At 38.5% G+C, this 22,581-nt stretch overlaps 1 protein-coding gene across 1 annotated transcript; it reads right to left on the bottom strand.

Annotated features, from left to right (window-relative positions):
- Window positions 1-1,047: 1,047 nt before the first annotated feature.
- On the bottom strand, window positions 1,048-22,251 carry TNFRSF9 (TNF receptor superfamily member 9). The gene is made up of 7 exons (XM_059052497.1): window positions 22,137-22,251; window positions 21,072-21,179; window positions 20,545-20,682; window positions 19,937-20,003; window positions 18,504-18,634; window positions 17,525-17,659; window positions 1,048-1,136 (listed from the first exon to the last, which is right to left on the bottom strand). The coding sequence occupies exons 1-7, from the start codon at window positions 22,249-22,251 to the stop codon at window positions 1,048-1,050; spliced, it is 783 nt and encodes a 260-aa protein (XP_058908480.1).
- Window positions 22,252-22,581: the final 330 nt, after the last annotated feature.

Here is a 22,581-nt window from a genome sequence, read left to right as displayed (position 1 = left end):
TTTCAGATAATTTTATGCGTCATGATGTATTATTCTTATTTTGATTTGTTTTTAATTATTTAAACATGTAAAACCATTCTTAGCTCATAAACTATACAAAGGCACATGGCATCTCAGACTTGGCCCATGGGAGTTTGGCAACTCCTGCTCTAGTGCTCAGGTTGGGCTATGTGTTCATGGGTCTTTACTCCTGTTTCATTTACTAGATTATGTATATCAAATATTACTGTTAAAATTTTTAAGAATAAAATACAAAGTAAGCTGTGGCTCAGAGGGGAGTAGGACAAAGTCAGAAGATGGGAAGATGGAGAGGACAAAGGATATGCAGGGACATTTGACTCTTTCCAAAACTGTTCCTCAAGGTCTGCTTTTTCTTCTTTTGTTTGTTTGTTTGTTTGTTTTTGGCCACATTGTGCAGCATGCAGGCTCTTATTTCCCTGACCTGGGATCGAACCTGTGCCCCCTGCACTGGGAGTGAGGTGTCTTAACCACTGGGCCACCAGGGAAGTCCCAAGGTCTGTTTTTTTTTTAGTTTTTTGCTCTTGACCCCAAACTTGGGCAATGATGATGACTGTCCTCATTCTCCCCTGACAATAGACGATGTCTTGTGTTGAATGATTGAATTGATGGAAAATTTGATAGGGGATAGTGCCTGCATCTTATGGCTTATTGCCATATGTCATATTAGCACCAAAAAAAAAAAAAATAGAATTGATTTTTATTATAATTTAACTGCACCATTGGCCTACATGATTAAATTTAAAATATAATTCTCTTTGGATTTCAAGAAAACTAGCCCAAACCTCTTAAGCAGTATCTAGAAAATGTCACTTTTACCAACATTTCTGTCCCATTTTTCTGTTCTGTTAAAAGCGTGGTACATCTTGAAAGGCCAAGTCATTAGCATTTAGAAAAAAAAACTTTTAGGGTAACCCTTGGTATTATCCAGTATGGAGCTTTTAAATTTGAAAGGTACAGTAGTGGGATCCCTCATATTTCTCCTGTGATTCTTCTCAAGAGAGTTCCAACACGTCTTTGGATTTCCTCTTACAGTTCATACTCTCCTTCCTCTTCTTCTGGAAACCGGCAACTGCAGGCATCTTCCTCTTGGGCTGTTTGTACTGGTCTCATAAATGCTAAAAAGTAATTTAAAAGAGAGTTATCTTCTGTTGTCTGTTTGATTCATTTAACATTCATTATCCTTAAATCCCATTTGCAGAACATCTCTCAGCAGCAAACATTTTCAACTTTAGTTTGAACCAACTCATCAGCAAGAGAGGTAATAGCAAGTATAAACTATTTTTCAGGATTATTTAAGATTTTTTTTTCCTTTTACCAAATACATTTTTATTGCTTCTGAAAAAAAAACTAGTTTCTTTATTGTCTACAAAGGCTAAAAACAGTCTTGAGCATGAATCATTATAGTATAAAATTAGTCATGTGCTAAACGTAACTGTAGTTTCAATTCAGCAGCACATGTTTTAGTCTTGAGGGTTACTTAGATTACACATTAGATGGTTTCTTTTGAATGAAATGCTTACGGCATCAAGATGTTAAAGTTACTCCCACTGCTTCCATCAATTAGAAAGTAAAGAACCGATTTATGCACTAGCTTCCAGATTTTCATTTACATGGTAGTGTATAGTATTTGTGTTATTGCCGAGCAACTTTCAATCCTAAAATATATATTAATTATACATATATATATACACATACACACATATATAACTATGTCCCCACACCCAAGCCCACCAGTAAATATAAATTATTTTTATAGTCTGTCAAAGCAAAAGGTCCTACCCCAATTTTAAAATGCTTGTTACTATTAAAAATAAAAAATAACCAAAACCCAACAAGCACACTATCTCCAAGAACTTATGAAAAACTGGCAAGACATCCAGGAATATCAATGAGACGTTCTTTTCCTTTGAAATAGCAACAAAGATGAATTTTTTTAAATGGAAATCTGCTTCTGGAAAGATACAGTAGTCATACTTTTCCTTATTCTTCCTGCCAAGTATTGCTGAAAAGGCTGGACGTTTTATATATAACAAACATAAGAGGAATCTGAAAGGTGGCAAGAAAGCAGACCAGTTAAGGAGCTTGGAACCAAGGAACAATATGGCCTTGAGTTCCCTGAGTATTCTCTCTGTTTCATATGTCCCATATTGGGAACTGGAGAAGTAGGCTAATAAAAAAAAAAATGCCCCAAGAAAAGTCTGATCTCTCTAGCTATGAAACCAGGAAAAGAGCAGAGTATCAAGACTAAAAGCTTTTAGATAATCACAGCTCTACTCTAGCAAACAAACAGACAAACAAACAAACAAAACAAAAACCATGGCCCCACACCCAAGCACACCACTAAACACCCAGTAAAGAGAATAGACTTACACCCTTGCCAAGCTCTATCAAGGCTCACTGCCCCATCCTCATTGGGGCAGCATCAGAAGAGTCCGAGTGGAGAGCTAGGACTTCACCACCACTCAACAGTAACAAGGCCACCCCAGCCCCCACCCATTCAGTTTCAGTGGAAACTATGTGGGGAGCAGGAGCAAAGTATCTTTCCTCATTCCAGACAGGGTGGTATCAGTGGGGGCTTAGTGGGGAGCAATAACAAGGAGCTACCACCCCCAGGAGGTCTAGTATAGAACCTGGACTTCCACCTCCACCTGGCAGCATCCTCCTTCCTCTGCCAGGGTGGTATTAGAGGAACCCTGAATAAACACCAGTTTTCAATTATATCCAAAGTCTGATAACATCATAGCCAATGTCTAGGTTTCAATTTTTTAAAAAATCACTTGTCATTCTAAGAACCAGGAAGATCTCAACTTGAATAAGAAAAGGCAACAGATGCTAGCATCTAGGTGATATAGATGTTAGAGTTATCTGGCAAGTACGTTAAAGCAGCCATCATAAAGATGCCTCACGGAATTCCCTGATGGTCCAGTGGCTAGGACTCAGCGGTTTCACTGCTGAGGGCCCAAGTTCAATCCCTGGTTGGGGGAACTAGGATCCCACAAGCTGTGTGATATGGTTAAAAAAAAAAAAAAAAAAGCTTCAACAAGAAATTGGGAACACATTTGAAACAAATGGAAAAAAAGAAAAGAAAAGAAAATTTTAAAAAAGAACCAGGTGACAATTTTAGAACTGAAAAATTATAATAACCAAAATTTAAAATATTAGTGAATGGGCTCAGCACAACAATGGAGAAGACAAAGGAAAGAATCATTACCCAATCTGAGCAACAGAGAGAAAAGACTGGGAAAAAAATGAACAGAGCCTCAGAGACATGTGGTAAAAAAAACTTAATGTCATGTCATTGGAGTCCTTGAAGAAGAAGAGAAAGAGAGTAGGGCTGAAAAAATATTTGAAGGAATAATGGCCAAAAATTTCCCAAATCTGGAAAAAGCCATAAATTTACAGATCCAGGAAGCTAAGTGAATGCTAAACAGGATAATCAAAAGAAACCCACACCAAGATACATGGTAGTTTAAGTTTGGAAAACGAAAAACCAAAAAAAGAAAAAAAAAGAAAGAAAGGAAGAAAGAAAGAAATCTTGAAAGCAGCCAGAGAGAAGCAACACATCACTTATACGGGAAAAACAAATTGAATGACAGTGAATTTCTTACCAGAGACCAGGTAGGCCAGAAGAAGTAGCACAACATTTTTCAAGTGCTGAAAGAAAAGAACTCTCAAGCCCAAATTTTATATCCAGTGAAAATATCTTTCAGGAGTGAAGGGGAAATCAAGAAATTTTCAGACAAAAGAAAACCTACCCTAAAAGAATGGCTCAAGAAAGTTCTCTAAACAGAAGAGAGATGATTTTAAAAAGGTATATTGCGGGCTTCCCTGGTGGCGCAGTGGTTGAGAATCTGCCTGCTGATGTAAGAGACACGGGTTCATGCCCTGGTCCGGGAAGATCCCACATGCCGCGGAGCAACTAAGCCCGTGAGCCATGGCCGCTAGGCCTGCGCGTCCGGAGCCTGTGCTCCGCAACGGGAGAGGCCACAACAGTGAGAGGCCCGCATACCGAAAAAAAAAAAAAAAAAAAAAAAAGGTATATTGCAACATCAGGAAGGAAGAAAAAACAACAGAATGAGCAAATATATGGGTAAATAAAATAAACTTTCTTTCTCTTGAGTTTTCTAAATTATGTTTGATGGTTGAAGCGAAAATTATAACACTAAGATGGTTCTCAAAGCATGTAGCAGAAATATTTTAGGCAAGTATATTATAAGTTGGGAGAGGTTAAAAGGATGTAAAGGGAGGTAAGATTTCTATACTTTTTTCAAACTGTTAAAATGTTGATGTAGACTATATAAATATGTATAATACTTAGAGCAACCACACAAGAGCTATACAGAGATACACTCAAAAAATATAAAGATAAATCAAAATGGAATTCTAAAAAATGTTCAAGTAATACACAGGAATGCAGAAAAAGAAAACAGAGAAATGAAAGCTGGAGAAAGCAAACAGAAAACAAAAAATAAAATAACATTTTGAGCCCTAACATATAAATAATTACAATAAATGTACATTGTTTAAATGTACCAATCAAAAGATAGAAATTAGTAGTGTGACCATTGTATGTAGTCTATAAGAAATTCACTTCAAATATAAAAATGTGGGAAGGTTGAAAGTAAAAGGACATAAAAAGATATACCGTGTATATTATTAATTTTTAAAAAGCAGGAGTGGTGGGCTTCCCTGGTGGTGCAGTGGTTGAGAGTCCACCTGCCAATGCAGGGGACATGGGTTCGTGCCCCAGTCTGGGAAGATCCCACATGCCACGGAGTGGCTAGGCCTGTGAGCCATGGCCACTGAGCCTGTGCATCTGGAGCCTGTGTTCCACAATGGGAGAGGCCACAAAGGTGAGAGGCCCGTGTACCGCAAAAAAAAAAAAAAAAAAAAAAAAAAAAGCAGGAGTGGCTGTATTACTATCAGATAAAGTAGAATTCAGAGCAAAGAAAACAAGCAGACATAGAGAGGGATCTTACATAATTACAAGAGTTAATTCACCAAGAAGGCATAGCAGTACTAAATATGTATACAGCAAGCAACAGAGCTACAAAATAAGTGAAACAAAACTGACAAAACTGAAATGAGAAATATACAAATCCAGAATCATATTTGAAGAATTAAATGGCCCTCTCTCAAGAGTTGATAGAAAAACTTGACAGAAAATCAGCAAGAATATAGAAAAACTCAACAACATCATGAATCAACAGGATCAAATCAATATTTACAGAACACTCCACCCATCTTTTCATGTGTCTATAGAACATAGACCAAGATAGACCATAACCTGGACCATGAACCAAACCTCAGCAAATTTAAAAGAAATCATACAGAGTGTGTCCTCTTATTATAGTGGAATTAAAATAGACATCAACAGCAGAAAGAAAACAAGGAAATCACCAAAAACATGGACACTGAAAAACACACTTTTAAATAATCAAGAAAAAAACAAAAAATACACCAAAGTGAATGAAATTGAAAAAAGCAACATATCAAAATGTGTGGACACAGCTAATTCAGTACTGAGAAGGAAATTTATAATGTGAAGTTCTTATATGAGAAAGACAAAAAGTCTCAAGATTCGGAACCAAGATGGCAGAGTAGAAGGACGTGCTCTCTCTCCCTCTTGCCAGAACACAAGAATCACAACTAGTTGCTGGACAATCATCAACAGGAAGACACCGGAACTCATCAAAAAGGATGCCCCACATCCAAAGACAAAGGAGAAGCCACAATGAGATGGTAGGAGCGGTGCAATCACAGTTAAATCAAATCCCATAACTGCTGGGTGGGTGACTCACAGACTGCAGAACACTTATACCACCGAAATCCATGCACTGGAGTGAAGGCTCTGAGCCCCACGTCAGATTCCCAACCTGGGGGTCTGGCAATGGGAGGAGGAATTTCTAGAGAATCAGACTTTGAAGCCTAGTGGGATTTGATTGCAGGACTTTGACAGGACTGGGGGAAACAGAGACTCCACTCTTGGAGGGCACACACAAAGTAGTGTGTGCATCAGGACCCAGGGAAGGAGCAGTGATCCCATAGGAGACTGAACTAGACCTACCTGCTAGTGTTGGAGGGTCTCCTGCAGAGGCAGGGGGTGGCTGTGGCTCACCATGGGGACAAGGACACGGGCAGCAGAAGTTCTGGGAAGTACTCCTTGGCGTGAGCCCTCCCAGAGCCTGTCATTAGCCCCACCAAAGAGCCCAGGTAGGCTCCAGTGTTGGGTTGCCTCAGGCCAAACAACCAACAGGGAGGGAACCCAGCCCCACCCATCAGCAGTCAAGGAGATTAAAGTTTACTAAGTGCTGCCCACCAGAGCAACAGTCAGCTCTACCCACCACCAGTCCCTCCCATCAGGAAACTTACAAAAGCCTCTTAGATAGCCTCATCCACCAGAGGACAGACAGCAGAAGCAAGAAGAACTACAATTCTGCAGCCTGTGGAATGAAAACCACGTTCACAGAAAGATAGACAAGATGAAAAGGCAGAGGGCTATGTACCAGATGAAGGAACAAGATAAAACACCAGAAAAAAAACTACATGAAATGGAGATAGGCAACCTTCCAGAAAAAGAATTCAGAATAATGATAGTGAAGATGATCCAGGACCTTGGAAAAAGAATGGAGGCAAAGATAAAGAAGATGCAAGAAATGTTTAACAAAGACCTAGGAGAATTAAAGAAAAAAAGAGATGAACAATGCAATAACTGAAATGAAAACTACACTAGAAGGAATCAATAGCAGAATAACTGAGGCAGAAGAATGGATAAGGGACCTGGAAGACAGAATGGTGGAATTCATTGCCACAGAACAGAATAAAGAAAAAAGAATGAAAAGAAATGAAGGCAGCCTAAGAGACCTCTGGGACAACATTAAATGCAACAACATTTGCATTATAGGGGTCCCAGAAGGAGAAGAGAGAGAGAAAGGACCAGAGAAAATATTTCAAGAGATTATAGTCGAAAATTTCCCTAACAAGGGAAAGGAAATAACCACCCAAGTCCAGGAAGTGCAGAGAGTCCCATACAGGATAAACCCAATGAGAATCATGCTGAGACACACAGTAATCAAACTGGCAGAAATTAAGGACAAAGAAAAACTATTGAAAGTAACAAGGGAAAAATGACAAATAACATACAATGGAACTCTCATAAGGTTAACAGCTGATTTCTCAGCAGAAACTCCACAAGCAAGAAGGGAGTGGCATGATATACTTAAAGTGATGAAAGGGAAAAACCTACAACCAAGATTACTCTACCCAGCAAGGATCTCATTCAGATTTCATGGAGAAATCAAAAGCTTTACAGATAAACAAAAGCTAAGAGAATTCAGCACCACCAAACCAGCTCTACAATAAATGCTAAAGGAACTTCTCTAAGTGGGAAACACAAAAGAAGAATAGAACCTACAAAAACAAACCTAAAACAATTTTTAAAATGGTCATAGGAAGATACATATTGATAATTACCTTATAATGTGAATGGATTAAATGCTCCAACCAAAAGACACAGGCTTGCTGAATGGATACAAAAACAAGAACCATCTATATGCTGTCTACAAGAGACCCACTTCAGACCTAGGGACACATACAGACTGAAAGTGAGGGGATGGAAAAAGATATTCCATGGAAATGGAAATCCAAAGAAAGCTGGAGTAGCAATAGTCATATCAGGTAAAATAGACTTTAAAATAAAGAATCTTACAAGAGACAAGGAAGGACACTACATTATGATCAAGGGATCAATCCAAGAAGAAGATATAACAATTATACATACATATGCATCCAACATAGGAGCACCTCCATACATAAGGCAACTGCTAACAGCTATAAAAGAGGAAATCGACAGTAACACAATAATAGTGGGGGACTTTAACACCTCACTGACACCAATGAACAGATCATCCAAAATGAAAATAAATAAGGAAACAGAAGCTTTAAATGACACAATAGAACAGATAGATTTAATTGATATTTATAGGACATTCCATCCAACAACAGAAGATTACACTTTCTTCTCAAGTGTGCATGGAACATTCTCCAGGATAGATCACATCATGGGTCACAAATCAAGCCTCAGTAAATTTAAGAAAACTGAAATCTTATCAAGCATCTTCTCTGACCACAATACTATGAGATTAGAAATCAATTACAGGGAAAAAAATGTAAAAAACACAATCACATGGAGGCTAAACAATACGTTGCTAAATAACCAAGAGATCACTGAAGAAGTCAAAGAGGAAATCAAAAAATACCTACAGACAAATGACAATGAAAACACGATGATCCAAAACCTATGGGATGCAGCAAAAGCAGTTCTAAGAGGGAACTTTATAGCTATACAAGCCTACCTCAAGAAACAAGAAAACTCTCAAGTAAACAATCTAATCTTACAGCTAAAGGAGGTAGAGAAAGAAGAACAAACAAAACCCAATGTTAGCAGAAGGAAAGAAATCATAAAAATCAGAGCAGAAATAAATGAAATAGAAACAAAGAAAACAATAGCAAAGATCAATAAAACTAAAAGCTGGTTCTTTGATAAGATAAACAAAACTGGTAAACCAGTAGCCAGACTCATCAAGAAAAAGAGGGAGAGGACTCAAATCAATAAAATTAGAAATGAAAAAGGAGAAGTTACAAGAGACACTGCAGAAATACAAAGCATCCTAAGAGACTACTACAAGCAACTCTATGCCAATAAAATGGAGAACCTGGAAGAAATGGACAAATTCTTAGAAAGGTATAACCTTCCAAGATTGAACCAGAAGAAATAGAAAATATGAACATACCAATCACAAGGAATGAAATTGAACCTGTGATTAAAAATCTTCCAACAAATGAAAGTCCAGGACCCGATGGCTTCACAGGTGAATTCTATCAAACATTTAGAGAAGAGTTAACACCCATCCTTCTCAAACTCTTCCAAAAAATTGCAGAGGAAGGAACACTCCCAAACTCATTCTATGAGGCCACCATCACCCTGATACCAAAACCAGACAAAGATACCACAAAAAAAGAAAATTACAGACCAATATCAGTGATGAATATAGATGCAAAAATCCTCAACAAAATACTAGCAAACAGAATCCAACAACACATTAAAAGGATCATACCCCATGATCAAGTGGGATTTATCCCAGCAATGCAAGGATTCTTTAATATACGCAAATCAATAAATGTGATACACCATATTAACAAATGGAAGAATAAAAACCATATGATCATCTCAATAGATGCAGAAAAAGCTTCTGACAAAATTCAACACCTATTTATGATAAAAACTCTCCAGAAAGTGGGCATAGAGGCACCTACTTCAACATAATAAAGGCCATATATGACAAACCCACAGCAAACATCATTATCAATGGTGAAAAACTGAAAGCATTTCCTCTAAGATCAGAATAAGACAAGGACGTCCACTTTCACCACTATTATTCAACAGTTTTGGAAGTCCTAGCCACAGAAATCAGAGAAGAAAAAGAAATAAAAGGAATACAAACTGGAAATGAAGAAGCAACACTGTCACTTTGCAGATGACATGATACTATACATAGAGAATCCTAAAGATGCCATCAGAAAACTACTAGAGCTAATCATTGAATTTGGTAAAGTTGCAGAATACAAAATTAATGCACAGAAATCTCTTGCATTCCTATATACTAATGATGAAAAATCTGAAAGAGAAATTAAGAAAACACTCCCTTTTACCACTGCAACAAAAAGAATAAACTACCTAGGAATAAACCTATCTAGGGAGACAAAAGACTTTTATGCAGAAAACTATAAGATACTGATGAAAGAAATTAAAGATGATACCAACAGATGGAGAGATATACCATGTTCTTGGATTGGAAGAATCAACATTGTGAAAATGACTCTACTACCCAAAGCAATCTACATATTCAGTGCAATCCCTATCAAATTACCAATGGCATTTTTTATGGAACTAGAACAAAAAATCTTAAAATGTGTATGGAGACACAAAAGACCCCTAATAGCCAAAGTGATCTTGAGGGAAAAAAATGGGGCTGGAGGAATCAGACTCCCTGACTTCAGACTATACTACAAAGTTACAGTAATCAAGACAATATGGTACTGGCACAAAAACAGAAACATAGAACAATGAAACAGGATAGAAAGCCCAGAGGTAAATCCACGTACCTATGATCAACTAATCTAGGACAAAGGAGGCAAGGATATACAATGGAGAAAAGACAGTCTCTTCAATAAGTGGTGCTGGGAAAACTGGACACCTACATGTAAAAGAAGTAAAGTAGAACACTCCATAACACCATACAGAAAAATAAACACAAAATGGATTAGAGACCTAAATGTAAGACCAGACACTAAAAAACTCTTAGAGGAAAACATAGGAAGAACACTCTTTGACACAAATCACAGCAAGATCTTTTTTTACCCACCTCCTAGAGTAATGGAAATAAAAACAAAAATAAACAAATGGGACCTCATGAAACTTAAAAGCTTTTGCACAGCAAAGGAAACCATAAACAAGAGGAAAAGATAACCCTCAAAATGAGAGAAAATATTTGCAAACGAATCAATGGACAAAGGATTAATCTCCAAAATATATAAACAGCTCATGCAGCTCAATATTAAAAAAACAAACAACTCAATCCAAAAATGGGCAGAAGGCCTAAATAGACATTTCTTCAAAGAAGACATACAGATGGCCAAGAAGCACATGAAAAGCTGCTCAACATCACTAATTATTAGAGAAATGCAAATCAAAAGTACAATGAGGTATCACCTCACAGCAGTTAGAATGGGCATCATCAGAAAATCTACAAACAACAAATGCTGGAGAGGGTGTGGAGAAAAGGCAACCCTCTTGCACTGTTGGTGGGAATGTAAATTGATACAGGCACTATGGAGAGCAGTATGGAGGTTCCTTAAAAAAGTAAGAATAGAACTACCATATGACCCAGCAATCCCACTACTGGGCATATACCCAGAGAAAACCATTATTCAAAAAGACACATGCACCCCAATGTTCATTGCAGCACTATTTACAATAGCCAGGTCATGGAAGCAACCTAAATGCCCATTGACAGATGAATGGATAAAGAAGATATGGTACATATATACAATGGAATATTACTCAGCCATAAAAAGGAACGAAATTGGGTCATTTGTATAGACGTGGATGGATCTAGAGACTGTCATACAGAGTGAAGTAAGTCAAAAAGAGAAAAACAAATATCGTATATTAACGCATATATGTGGAACCTAGAAAAATGGTACAGATGAACCAGTTTGCAGGGCAGAAATTGAGACATAGATGTAGAGCACAAATGTATAGACATCAAGGGGGGAAACTGACTGGGGGGAGAGGTGGTGTGATGAACTGGGAAATTGGGATTGACATGTATACACTAATGTGTATAAAATTGATGACTAATAAGGACCTGCTGTATAAAATAATACATAAAATTAAGTTTAAAAAAATGATAATCCCCCCCAAAAATAAATAAAAATAAAGCACTAACCTTGGAAATGGTCATTATATCATTAAAAAAAAAGAAAGAAGAAAAGTCTCAAACCAATAACATAAGCTTCTACCTAAATAGAAAAAGAACAAAATAAATCCAAAGCAAGCAAAAGAAAGGAAATAATAAAGGTAAAAGCAGAAACTTGTGAAATTGAAAACAGAAAAATAATAGAGCAAATCAATGAAACAAAGAGCTGGTTCTTTGAAAAGTTCAATAAAATTGACAAATCTCTATCAAGACTGATTCAGAAAATAAAGAGAGAAGACACACATTCCAATATCAGTAGGTGATATCACTACAGACCTGCATACAACAAAAGTATAGTAAGGAAATAGTATAAAATAACTTAAACAGATAAATTTGACAACTTAGATGAAATGGACCAAGTCCTCAAAAAACATAAACTATTGCAATTCACTCAATATGAATCAAATAACTTGAGTGCCCTATAATTATTAAGGCAATTGAATTTGTAATTAAGGAGCTCCAAAAAGAAAGCTCCAGGTTCAGATAGTTTTACTAGACAATTCTATAAACTATTTAAAGAAGAATTAACACCAATTCTATACAATCTCTTCCAGAAAACAGAAGAGGGAACATGTCTCAACTTATCTGAGGAAGTCAATATTACCCTGATACCAAAACCAGACAAAGACAGTACTAGAAAAGAAAACCACAGATCAATATTCCTCACGAATATAGCTGCAAAAATTCTTAACAAAATATTAGTGAAGAGAATTCAGACATATATAAAAATAATTATATACCATGACTAAGTGGAGTTTAGTTCAGGGATGCAAGGCTAGTTTGAAATTCAAAAATCAATTTATATAATTCATCATCTCAACAGGCTAAAGAACAAAAATCACATAATCAAATCAACTGATACAGAAAAAAGCACCTGACAAAACTCAACCCTCATTCATGATTAAAAAAAAAATCTTCAGAACACTTTCTCAACTTGATAAAGAATATCTACTAAAAATCTGTAGCTCACATCATACCTACTGGTGAAAGACTGAATGCTTTTCCTCAAAGATTAGAAGCAAGGCAAAGATATTCCCTCTCGCCACTTTTATTCAACGTAGTACTGGACATTCTAGCCAGAATAATAAGGCAAGAAAAGAAATAAAAGGCATATAATTTGGAAATAAAAAAAATAAGGCTATTTTTTTGTGGATGACACTACAGTCTATGTAAAAAAATCCCAAGGAATCTACAAAATACCCTAGAACTAGTAAGCAAGTTCAGCAAAATCACAGGACACAAAATCAAACTACAAAAACCAACTGTATTTCTACATACTAGCAATGAATGTGTCGAAACCAAAATTTAAGATACGATATCATCCGCAATTGTTAAATTTAAATACTAAGGCCTAAATTTAACACGACATGTGCGGGACATGTATGCTGAAAAACCACAAAATGCTGATGAAAGAAATCAAAGAAAATATACATAAACGGAGAGATATACTGTGTTCATGGATTGGAATAGTTAACGTAGTAAAGATGTCAATTCTCCCTGAATTGATATACAGATTTAACACAATTGCTATCAGAATCCCAGCTGACTTTCTGCAAATAGGGATAAGATTATCTAAAATTTATATAGAAATGCAAACGAACTAGAATAGCCAAAACAATTTTGAAAAAGAAGAATAACATCGGAGGACTCATTCTACCCTCTACCCAATTTCAAGACTGTTTTACAGCTACAGCAACCAAGACTGTGTGGTATTGGCAGAAGGAAAAGCACACATATCAGTGGAACAGAAGAGAGAAACCAGAAAGAGTCCCCACACAAGTACAGCCAGCTGATTTTTGACAAAAGTGCAAAAGCAATTCAATGGAGGAAGGATAATCTTCTCAATAAATGATGCTGAAGCTGTTGGACACCCATCAGCAAAAAAATAAATAAAAATAATTTTAAAATATTGACCTGAAACTCTCATACCTTATACAAAACTTAACTGAAAATGAAACATAGATTTAAATATAAAACATTTGGAAGATAACATCGGAGAAAGTCTAAATCTTTGGGACCTAGGACTTGGTAAAGAGTTCTTAGGCATAATCCCATAAATGAAAAAAAAATGGCCAATTGGACTTCACCAAAATTAAAAACTTTTTATCTGCAGAAGATCATGTGAAGGGGATGAAAAGGCAAGCTACAGACTGGGAGAAAATACTTACAAACCTCACATCTGATAAAGGACTCATATCGAGGAGATATAAAAAACTCTCAAATGTCTAAAGTAAAACAAACAGTCCAATTAGAAAATGGGTAAAAGACATGAAGGAACATTTCACTGAAGAAGATATACAGATGGAAAATAAGTACATGAAAAGATGTTCAACCCTTAGGGAAAGGCAAATTAAAACCACAGTGAGAGGGCTTCCCTGGTGGCGCAGTGGTTGAGAATCCGCCTGCGGATGCAGGGGACACGGGTTCGTGCCCCGGTCCGGGAAGATCCCACGTGCCGCGGAGCGGCTAGGCCCGTGAGCCATGGCCACTGAGCCTGCGCGTCCGGAGCCTGTGCTCCGCAGCGGGAGAGGCCACAGCAGTGAGAGGCCCGTGTACCACCAAAAAAAAAAAAAAAAAAAACCACCACAGTGAGATATCAGTACATACCTATTAGAACAGCTGAAATTAAAAGTTGCTGCAATACAAACTGCTGGTGAGGATGAGGAGAAACTCTCCTACATTGCTGGTGGGATGTTAAATGGTACAACTCCTCTGGAAAAGTGTGTAGCAGTTTCTTAAAAAAACTAAATACACACTTAGCATATGACCCAGTAATTGCACTCCTGGGCGTTTACCTTAAAGATACGTAAACTTATGTCCACACAGATCTGTACTTGATTATTCATAGCAGCTCTAATGTAACAGTCATAAAGTGGAAACAAGCAAAATGTCTCTCGATAGGTGAATGGTAAAACACACTGTGGTACAAGCTCACCTTACAACACTAGTCAGCAATAAAAAAGAGTCAACTATTGAAACACAACTCAGCTGGATCTCAATGGCATTTGCTGAGGGGAAAAAGCCAGTCTTAAAAGGTCTCTTATTTATGATCCATTTATATATCGTATGATACCATTTATATAACATTCTTGAAATGACAAAATTACAGAGATGGAAAACAGATCTGTACTTATGAGGGGTTAGGGATGGTGGGGGAAAGGGAGTGTTTGGAGTATAAGGGATTAGCAGGAGGAGATCTTTGTGGTGACGGAATAGTTCTGTATTTTGATTGTGCTAGTGGCTACACCAATCTACACATGTGATAAGATGACATACACTAAACTAAACACACGCAATGTGCCAATGTCAGTTGCCTGGTTTTGATATTGTACTGTAGTTACATACGATGTAATCCCATGAGTGGCACATAAGACTTTTCTGTACTGTTTTTACAACTTCCTGTGAATCCCTATTTCAAAATAGAAAGTTTTTAAAAATAACCTAAAAAATTTTTAAGTGGATTACTGTTCCATTGAAACTCACTAATTACTCATAAATACTTTTGAAAATCATTTTATAAAGACCTTTATTGTAGGTTGGGGTAAAGCTGGGAGGGATAGTTGTTTAAAACAGAGGTTTCAGTGAGAACTTAGAGCTTAAATCAGAGGTTTAGACCTCAAAAAGAGAGTCAAAGAACAAACCACAGGGTCGGAAAATATATTTGCAGCACATGAACAGTAGACTAAAAAATTCCTATAGATTAACAAGAAAAGGACAAACAAGCCAGTGGGAAAAGGCTCAAAAGATCAGGCACTTTGCAAGAGAGGAAATCCAAATGACCTATATAACATGAAAAGATGCCCAATCTCACTAGTAATCAGGGAAATGCAAATTAAAACCACGAGATACTACTATATACCCACCAGACAGATAAAAATTAAGAAGTCTGATGATACTAGGTAGTAGCAAGGATTGGAGCGAAAAGAACTCTCATATGCTGCTGTGAAAGTGTAAATGAGGTCTGTTATTCTGGAAAACAGTTTGATAAATCTAGTACTAAGGACCAATATACACATTCCTCAGGTCCCAGCACTTTTATTCCCAGGTTAAAAACAAAACCAAAACAGAAACACAAAAACAGAAACATGTGCTTATGTGTACTGAGATACGTAGACAAAAAATGTTCAACTATCACTGTCTGTAAGAGCCCCCAATTGGAAACAACCCAAGTGTCCAGGAATATTAAGACGGATAAACAAACTGTGATACAGTCATTCGAGACAAGAGTATTCAACACTGGAAATCAACTAAAGATAAACAGCACACGTGGATGCATCATAAAGATACAAAGTTGAGTGAAAAGGGGAAGGAAAATGTAGACCAGATACAGCGGGATTCCGCTTGTCTGAACTTCACAAGCAGCCACACTAAACCCTGTTCTTAGGTAACTAAACTATAAACAAGAGCAAGGAAGTGAACACTAAGAATCTAGTTGTGGTTAGCACTAGTGGAAGGAAGGTCTTCATCTGGAAGGAACACAAGAAGCGCTTCCGGGGAGCAGAGTATGTTCTGTTTCTTGACCTGGGTAGAGTCACACAGGTATTCGTCTTACAGTTTGTTAAACTTGATGCCGATGCATTTTCCTGTATATTTCAAAATGTTCCAAAGGTTTTATATAGTTTTCAGAAGGAAACTTTATACAAATTAGTGTATTGCATCTTTAGATACAACTACTAATACTTCCCCTCCTATATTGTTAACAACCCACAGACTGACACTGTCCAGTCGTATTGGGGTGGCTTGGGCTACACCACAGAGCCCTCAGTGAGCTCCTCCTGTGCATGAATCCCTCTTAGTTAAGTCTAGCCTGTTGTCTATGGTTCTGTTCTCCACAAAGACAAAAATGCAGATTGCCCCCATCTTTAAGCCTTTTGGAATAAATGTTAATAGCGTTCGTTTAGTGAGTATTGACCCTGTGCCAGGCACTTGCCCAGTTCCTTATAGAAATAGTATCTGGTTTAATGAATGGACTCCGTTATTGAAATTTCTCATTTAATCCAAATCAGGGTCCTAATAATTCATCTCATTAAACCCACTTTAAGCTCCCTCCTTGTTCTCTAGGCCTTCTCTTCTAGTTGTGGGTCTAGTTCAGGTCAAGGCCATTCAGCAGCCAGAGGAGTAGTACTAGGTAGGGCGACGTTATTTTTGATCCCTCTTTGTCAGTGCGCCGTCTCCACAACTGAGTGCCTGCCCACCCCCACCCCCCACACACACACACATACACAGTTGTCCAAGGCTGCAGCATACTTAAAGTGGTCATTTTTCTGGAACCCTTGGATTATGTTCTGCCATCACCAGGCTATCTCCACGTCAGCACCGTTGACATCTGGGGACAGCTAACTCTTTGTTGTGGGGCTGTCCTGTGCATTGTAGGATACTTAACAGCATCCCTGAACTCCACTCACTAGACGCCAGGAGCAAAGCTCTCCCTACCCCACAGCTTAGACTGTGACCACCAGAACTGTCTCCAGGCATTGCCAAATGTCCCCTTGGGGGCCATATTGTCCCATTTGATAACCACTGTGTTATACTAACCTAGCTTCTGTAACTGAAAACAAATCATCTTTCTCTTGCTACTGTCAAAAGCCTAGCCTCAAAAAGCTCATAACGGATTTCCCTGGTGGCGCAGTGGTTGAGAGTCCGCCCGCCAATGCAGGGGACACGGGTGCGAGCCCTGGTCCCGGAAGATCCCACGTGCCGCGGAGCAACTAAGCCCGCGAGCCACAGCTACTGAGCCCATGCGCCACAACTACCGAAGCCCTCAAGCCTAGAGCCCCTGCTCCGCAGCAAGAGAAGCCACCGCAGTGAGAAGCCCGCGCACCGCAACGAAGAGCAGCCCCCGCTCGCCGCAACTAGAGATAAGCCCGCGCGCAGTAACGAAGACCCAATGCAGCCAAAAATAAATAAATAAATAGGTTTTTTTTTTTAAAGGCTCATTTCTAACGCCTTTATGTTCCTCTTACGTTGTTTGAATATATACAGGAGCTTCTTTCTGCCCTGTTTAACCACAGAGAAACGGAGCACCACGAAGGACGCCAAGAACAGCACTGCAGTCGACGTCAGTGCAAGAAAGAAGATAATGATCCGGGTGGTGTGACCTTTAAAACAGAACGAAAGGAGAAATTCAGACAAAAATAAAAGTTTGCAAATATGCTGATATTTATATTTGCATCTGTAAACCTTTAAGCATCAGAAGTCGTGCCTTGGGCATCTCCCGCCACGTCACCAGTCTCAAGACCATCCTTCATTCATTTTCATTCTCTTCCTTCATTTTTTTCTTCCCTAGTCTGTCTCTCTTAGTTCCCCCCCCCCCCCGGTGGTCAATTTCTCTGAGAGGTCTCTTCAATTTCTATGTGATCAGCTATCATCTACTTGCTAAAGGCTCTCACATTAAGATTTCTGACCCCAAATTTTCCTCTGAATTAAAAACTCTTGGATTTAGTAATTCCCAAGCAATATAAAGCTTGGCATGCTCCAAGCTAATTGTATTTCCTCTCAAGAATATACCTTCTCTTTTATAAATTGTATTCATGACATGACTAAATATCTCTCAGCTATCTTAGTAAACTTGCCTGCTTGTTAAGAAAACGTTTTTTACAACCTTAGTCATTTTCCTAGAAGCCCACAAAAATTAAGTGGTTTGGTCTTTCTAGCCTATAGGAAACATGGAACTCTATAATCGCCATTACTTGGCATTATCGAAGGTGTAGTGTCTGTTTGGATGCAGCCTCACCTTGCTCTGCTTACTAATGTGGAATTCAGAGTGAATAAGAAACACCCGAGGAAATGGATGGGTCCGTTGAAACCAGGGTAAGAGAAGGAAGGCATGTCGAGGTGCCTGCTAGAGGCAGAGATGCAAGGCATCGGGATCTTGGAGTGACTTAGACACCAATCCGAATGGCCACATACATTCATTTGATTTAAAAGCAACAATCCAGCTACCTGGCTCTCCCCCAGGGGCAGGCATGACGGTGGTGGATGCATCCGGAGAGAAGTCAGCTGACACTGGTCCACACACCACATCGCTTTCCTTCGTCCCATTCGCAAGGACAGACTTCCCATCCAAAGAACAGCTTAGACGGGTCAATGAAAAGAGTTCAAATAATGAATTCAGGTACGGCTCATTCTAATTTAAAAAGACTGACATTTTCTACCCAGTAAAGCAGTTCTGGTGAAAAAGATGTGTGGATCTGGGTTCATAGGCAAAGCAAAGATATTTTGGAAAACTTCTACTGGAGCCTCTGGGCTTCTTCCAATGTTCACTTGGCTTTCATGGCTCTCCACAATTCAGCCCACTCTATCTACCTAATTGGATGCTTCTTTCTTCCCAGGCTGGGGAGTCCTGTCCCATGACAGCTTACTTCAGGCTGTTGCCTGGGTAGTCTCTCACCCCCACCTTCGTAAGCATATTTGACCATCTCTGGCACACAGGAAGGACAGACAAGTTAGCCTAGGGTTAGGAGCTCCTAACCTATGATGTATTGGCATCAGACTGACCGGGGTTTGAGCCCTGGGTCGGTCCCTTTGTAGAATGACCTTGGGCAAGTTGGGAAATCTCTCTAAGCCTCAGTTTTCTCATCTGAAAAATAAGATATACGTGTCGCAGGGCTGACGTGAAGAGTAAACGACACTTACTCCCTCTAAGTGGTAGCCATCCATCATCACTGTCCTGTCTTTCCCCTGCCTCTTTTTACCTAAAACAAACCCACCTATTCTCCAAAGCCCAGTTCGATCCCACCGTCCATGCAGACTCACTTCCCTGCTCTGAGCTATTTGTGTCAAAAGACAAACAAACAAACAAAAACCAAAAAAACTTTCTAATCTGTTACGAACCAATACTTTCGTAACACACAATAAGAATGTAAGTGTAAAATAATGATAAAAATGATTTTCTAGTAAGAAGATCAAATGCAAAAAGAACAAAAGTGTACAAAATACACTGTTGGTTATTTTACTACCTGTGATAGTCTTGTTTGCCCAGGACTGTGTTAAAGCTTTTGAGGGAAGGAAGCACACTTTACCCTCTTCTATATCATTATCAAGGCTGGCACTGAACACTTGAAGGTGGGCTGGTCAATGGGGGAAGGTCAGAGGCAGCAAGAGACTGGAAGGACACAGAAGAACACCTAGGGCAGACAGTAACTAAGTTCCACTGGCAAATCTGACCTCGTTGTTCTGGGCATTACTTCTGGAGAAAATGCCCACTTTGGCAATCTAGTCACAATTACCCCATACGGTTCCCATACCACCTATGTGCATGTTATTCTATGTCTACGCCTGATAGGTTTAAAAAAGCATCCGTGATCACATTCCTTGTCTTTAGAAAAGTTAACCCAGATATTTTATTTTGTAAAACAGAAAGAAATGATACGTACTCTGTCCAAGGTTTGCAGTCTCCATGTTCCCGATCATTAAATGTCCCAAAGGAACAGTCTTTACAACCTTTCGTAAAGATTAGAGGAATAATAAAAAGGAAGCATTTTAATCATTTTTAACTTTGTGATGAACATGATCACCTGATCATAAAGTCACAACTTAATACAATCTGTAACGATTGTCTAGCAATTCTTCCTGAATTTCCTTAGTGATGAATAATTCTTCATGAACAGTTTGTGATGAACCTAATCCCATAATAAAGTCATTAACTGAATACAATCTACATAGATGGTTCGACAGTTTTTCTTGAGACGAAACCTTGATACGACTAAAGGTTTCATTCTAATTGTACATAGAGCATATTGTATATGCATGTATAGGATGCACGAAAAGGCATATGCATGGTTCTGGTGAAAAACAAATGTGATTTCAAATAATTTCCATTGACTGAGAAATAATTTTGTAAATATCAGATGCTTAGCAGTTCATTACTACTACTTAAAGGTTCTACAAATCTATGTTTTATTTTCTAATCAAAGGACCAAGAACTAAGTTAACAACATATGACTGGCAAACAAATTGGGACTAGATAGAAGAGGAAACCTACCCTCTTTTGTTAATTCTTGACCTTGTTTACAGTCCTCTGCACACATGGTACATCCTTCCCCCAGGCAGTAGAATCCCGACACACACTCACACTCTGCATTGCTGGTGGAGGAACACGCTTTCTTGGTCCTGAAAACACCTGCAAAGTCCCCCAGTGTTACAATACCCTGGATCTCCAAATCCAGGAAGCAAATTTATGTTCTGCAGTAAAAACCATGCTTGTTCTACTTAGAATGGTCCTAATGATCTCAGAGTATAAAGTTTACTTTTAAATATCTATAGAAGACTTTTTTACATTTTGCTAATTAAAAAATTCTCTCTTGTCTAGTGACTATTTCCTCTAATATTTAAAAAGCTCAAGCCACCAATAGTTGCTATTACAGTAAATTATTTTACTGGACCTGCCTATTAACAGAGGAACCAGCCTATTTGACACTTCAGATTTTCAAAAGAGATCAGTACAGTCGGGAATAAAAGCTTGTCTTCCCAACACACATCTGGATGAAGAATATATCTTTTAAATCATACCTTCACACCTCCTGCATACATCACAGGCCTTTTGTCCACTCCTGCTGGAGAAACTATTTGAAGGACAAGGAGTGCAAAGTTCATGCTTGTTTTTCCCACAGAAAGTACCTAAAAAGGGTAGATAAGAGCCGTACATGTTTGACAATGGACCTTCGTCACCCAAAGCGTTATGAGGTTCACAAGAAAACCAGACTATGAAACAAAGATTCATTTTCTAGGCACCACAGTGATGGACCTTATTTGTTGATTGACTGTTTTAAATTATCCATTTGCAAGATTGCCTTAAGCATAATCACAGAATTAAAAATAACAAAGTATAGATATCGCAACAGAAAACTCAATGACAAGAAAATAGTTTCCTTTACCTGTTGAATAAAACAGAATGACTTCTCTTGATTGACCCAGGCCATCAGTGACTGGATTCAGGAGATCAGTGTCCTTTATCGGCACACTACAATTTAAAGGGGTGTCTGCCTTTTCCCACTCTGTTAAGCCTCCTGCCACTGGCTTATTCCCTGCTGCACCCCCTGTCTGAGCACTGGCCTCACACACAAAACTATCCTTTGCTGAGGTCTTTCCCTGTGCCGTGCACTGATCTAAGCCCATCATAGGATCCTCCCAGCAACCAATCCTATGAGATAGGTTCTCATATCATCCCCAGGTGATGGAGCTGGGGCACAAGAGTTTGAGTGACAAGCCTGCATTCACACAGCTAAGATGTAGCATTCAAGAAATATTTGCAAATGAATGAATAAAAGATCATTATTGTGGGAGAGGGATAAATTAGGAGATTGGGATTAACAGATACACACCACTGTATATAAAATAGATAAACAACAAGGACCTACTGTACAGCACAGGGGACTATATTCAATATCCTGTAATATACATATAATATATATCACTTTGCTGTATGCCTGAAACGAACACAATATTGTAGACCAGCTATAGTTCAATGTTTAAATAAAGATCATTAAAACAGAGCTCATAAGCCCTGACTACCAGACTAGCCGAACCATGTTTTCAGCAGAACAGATCAAGCACACACGTTGATTTGGTCCTTACCCGCTGAACAGTTACTACAGAAATCCTGCCATGATCTTGTCCTCTCGAAATTCATGACCAACAGCACAGTAGCCACTATGTTGTAATAGCAATTTCCCATGATGAAATCTTGCATAGACGTATTAGCCAAGCAGATTCCAAAAGAATTTTAATCAAAGTAGCTGGTTTCACAAGTACCACTCTGCAAAAGGTGAAAGTTTCCTGGGATGAGGTGGTTTCTCCTTTCAGAATTATCTACAGTTCAGCTATCACCTGTACAATTCTACACGATCATAACTCAGGGTTTGCAGGAAAAATTAATGACGGAATACCACGAAAAAAGGTGGCAAATTCATAGAAACTTCTAGGATAAGAGAAGCGTGACTCAACACATAGCTTTCTGTAGATTTGCCAAAGTCTAAGAGTGTACTTTCCAACATGTTTTGCCAAAATGCAGAAATAACAA

Source organism: Kogia breviceps, chromosome 1, assembly GCF_026419965.1.
Source record: "Kogia breviceps isolate mKogBre1 chromosome 1, mKogBre1 haplotype 1, whole genome shotgun sequence".
Taxonomy (NCBI): domain Eukaryota; kingdom Metazoa; phylum Chordata; class Mammalia; order Artiodactyla; family Physeteridae; genus Kogia; species Kogia breviceps.
This window is presented reverse-complemented; position numbering and strand designations above follow the sequence as displayed.

What these genes read in the sequence shown, in the direction of transcription:
- TNFRSF9 (XM_059052497.1), bottom strand. Translation starts at nt 22,251, where the DNA reads ATGCAAGATTTCATCATGGGAAATTGCTATTACAACATAGTGGCTACT. An exon ending in TGTATGCAGGAGGTGTGAAG is followed by an intron (nt 20,683 to 21,071) that starts GTATGATTTAAA and finishes GGGACTTTGCAG; the next exon opens with GTGTTTTCAGGACCAAGAAA. An exon ending in TGCCCCTGGGGGAGAGCCAG is followed by an intron (nt 17,660 to 18,503) that starts GTAGCTGGATTG and finishes TCTGTTTTAAAG; the next exon opens with GTCACACCACCCGGATCATT.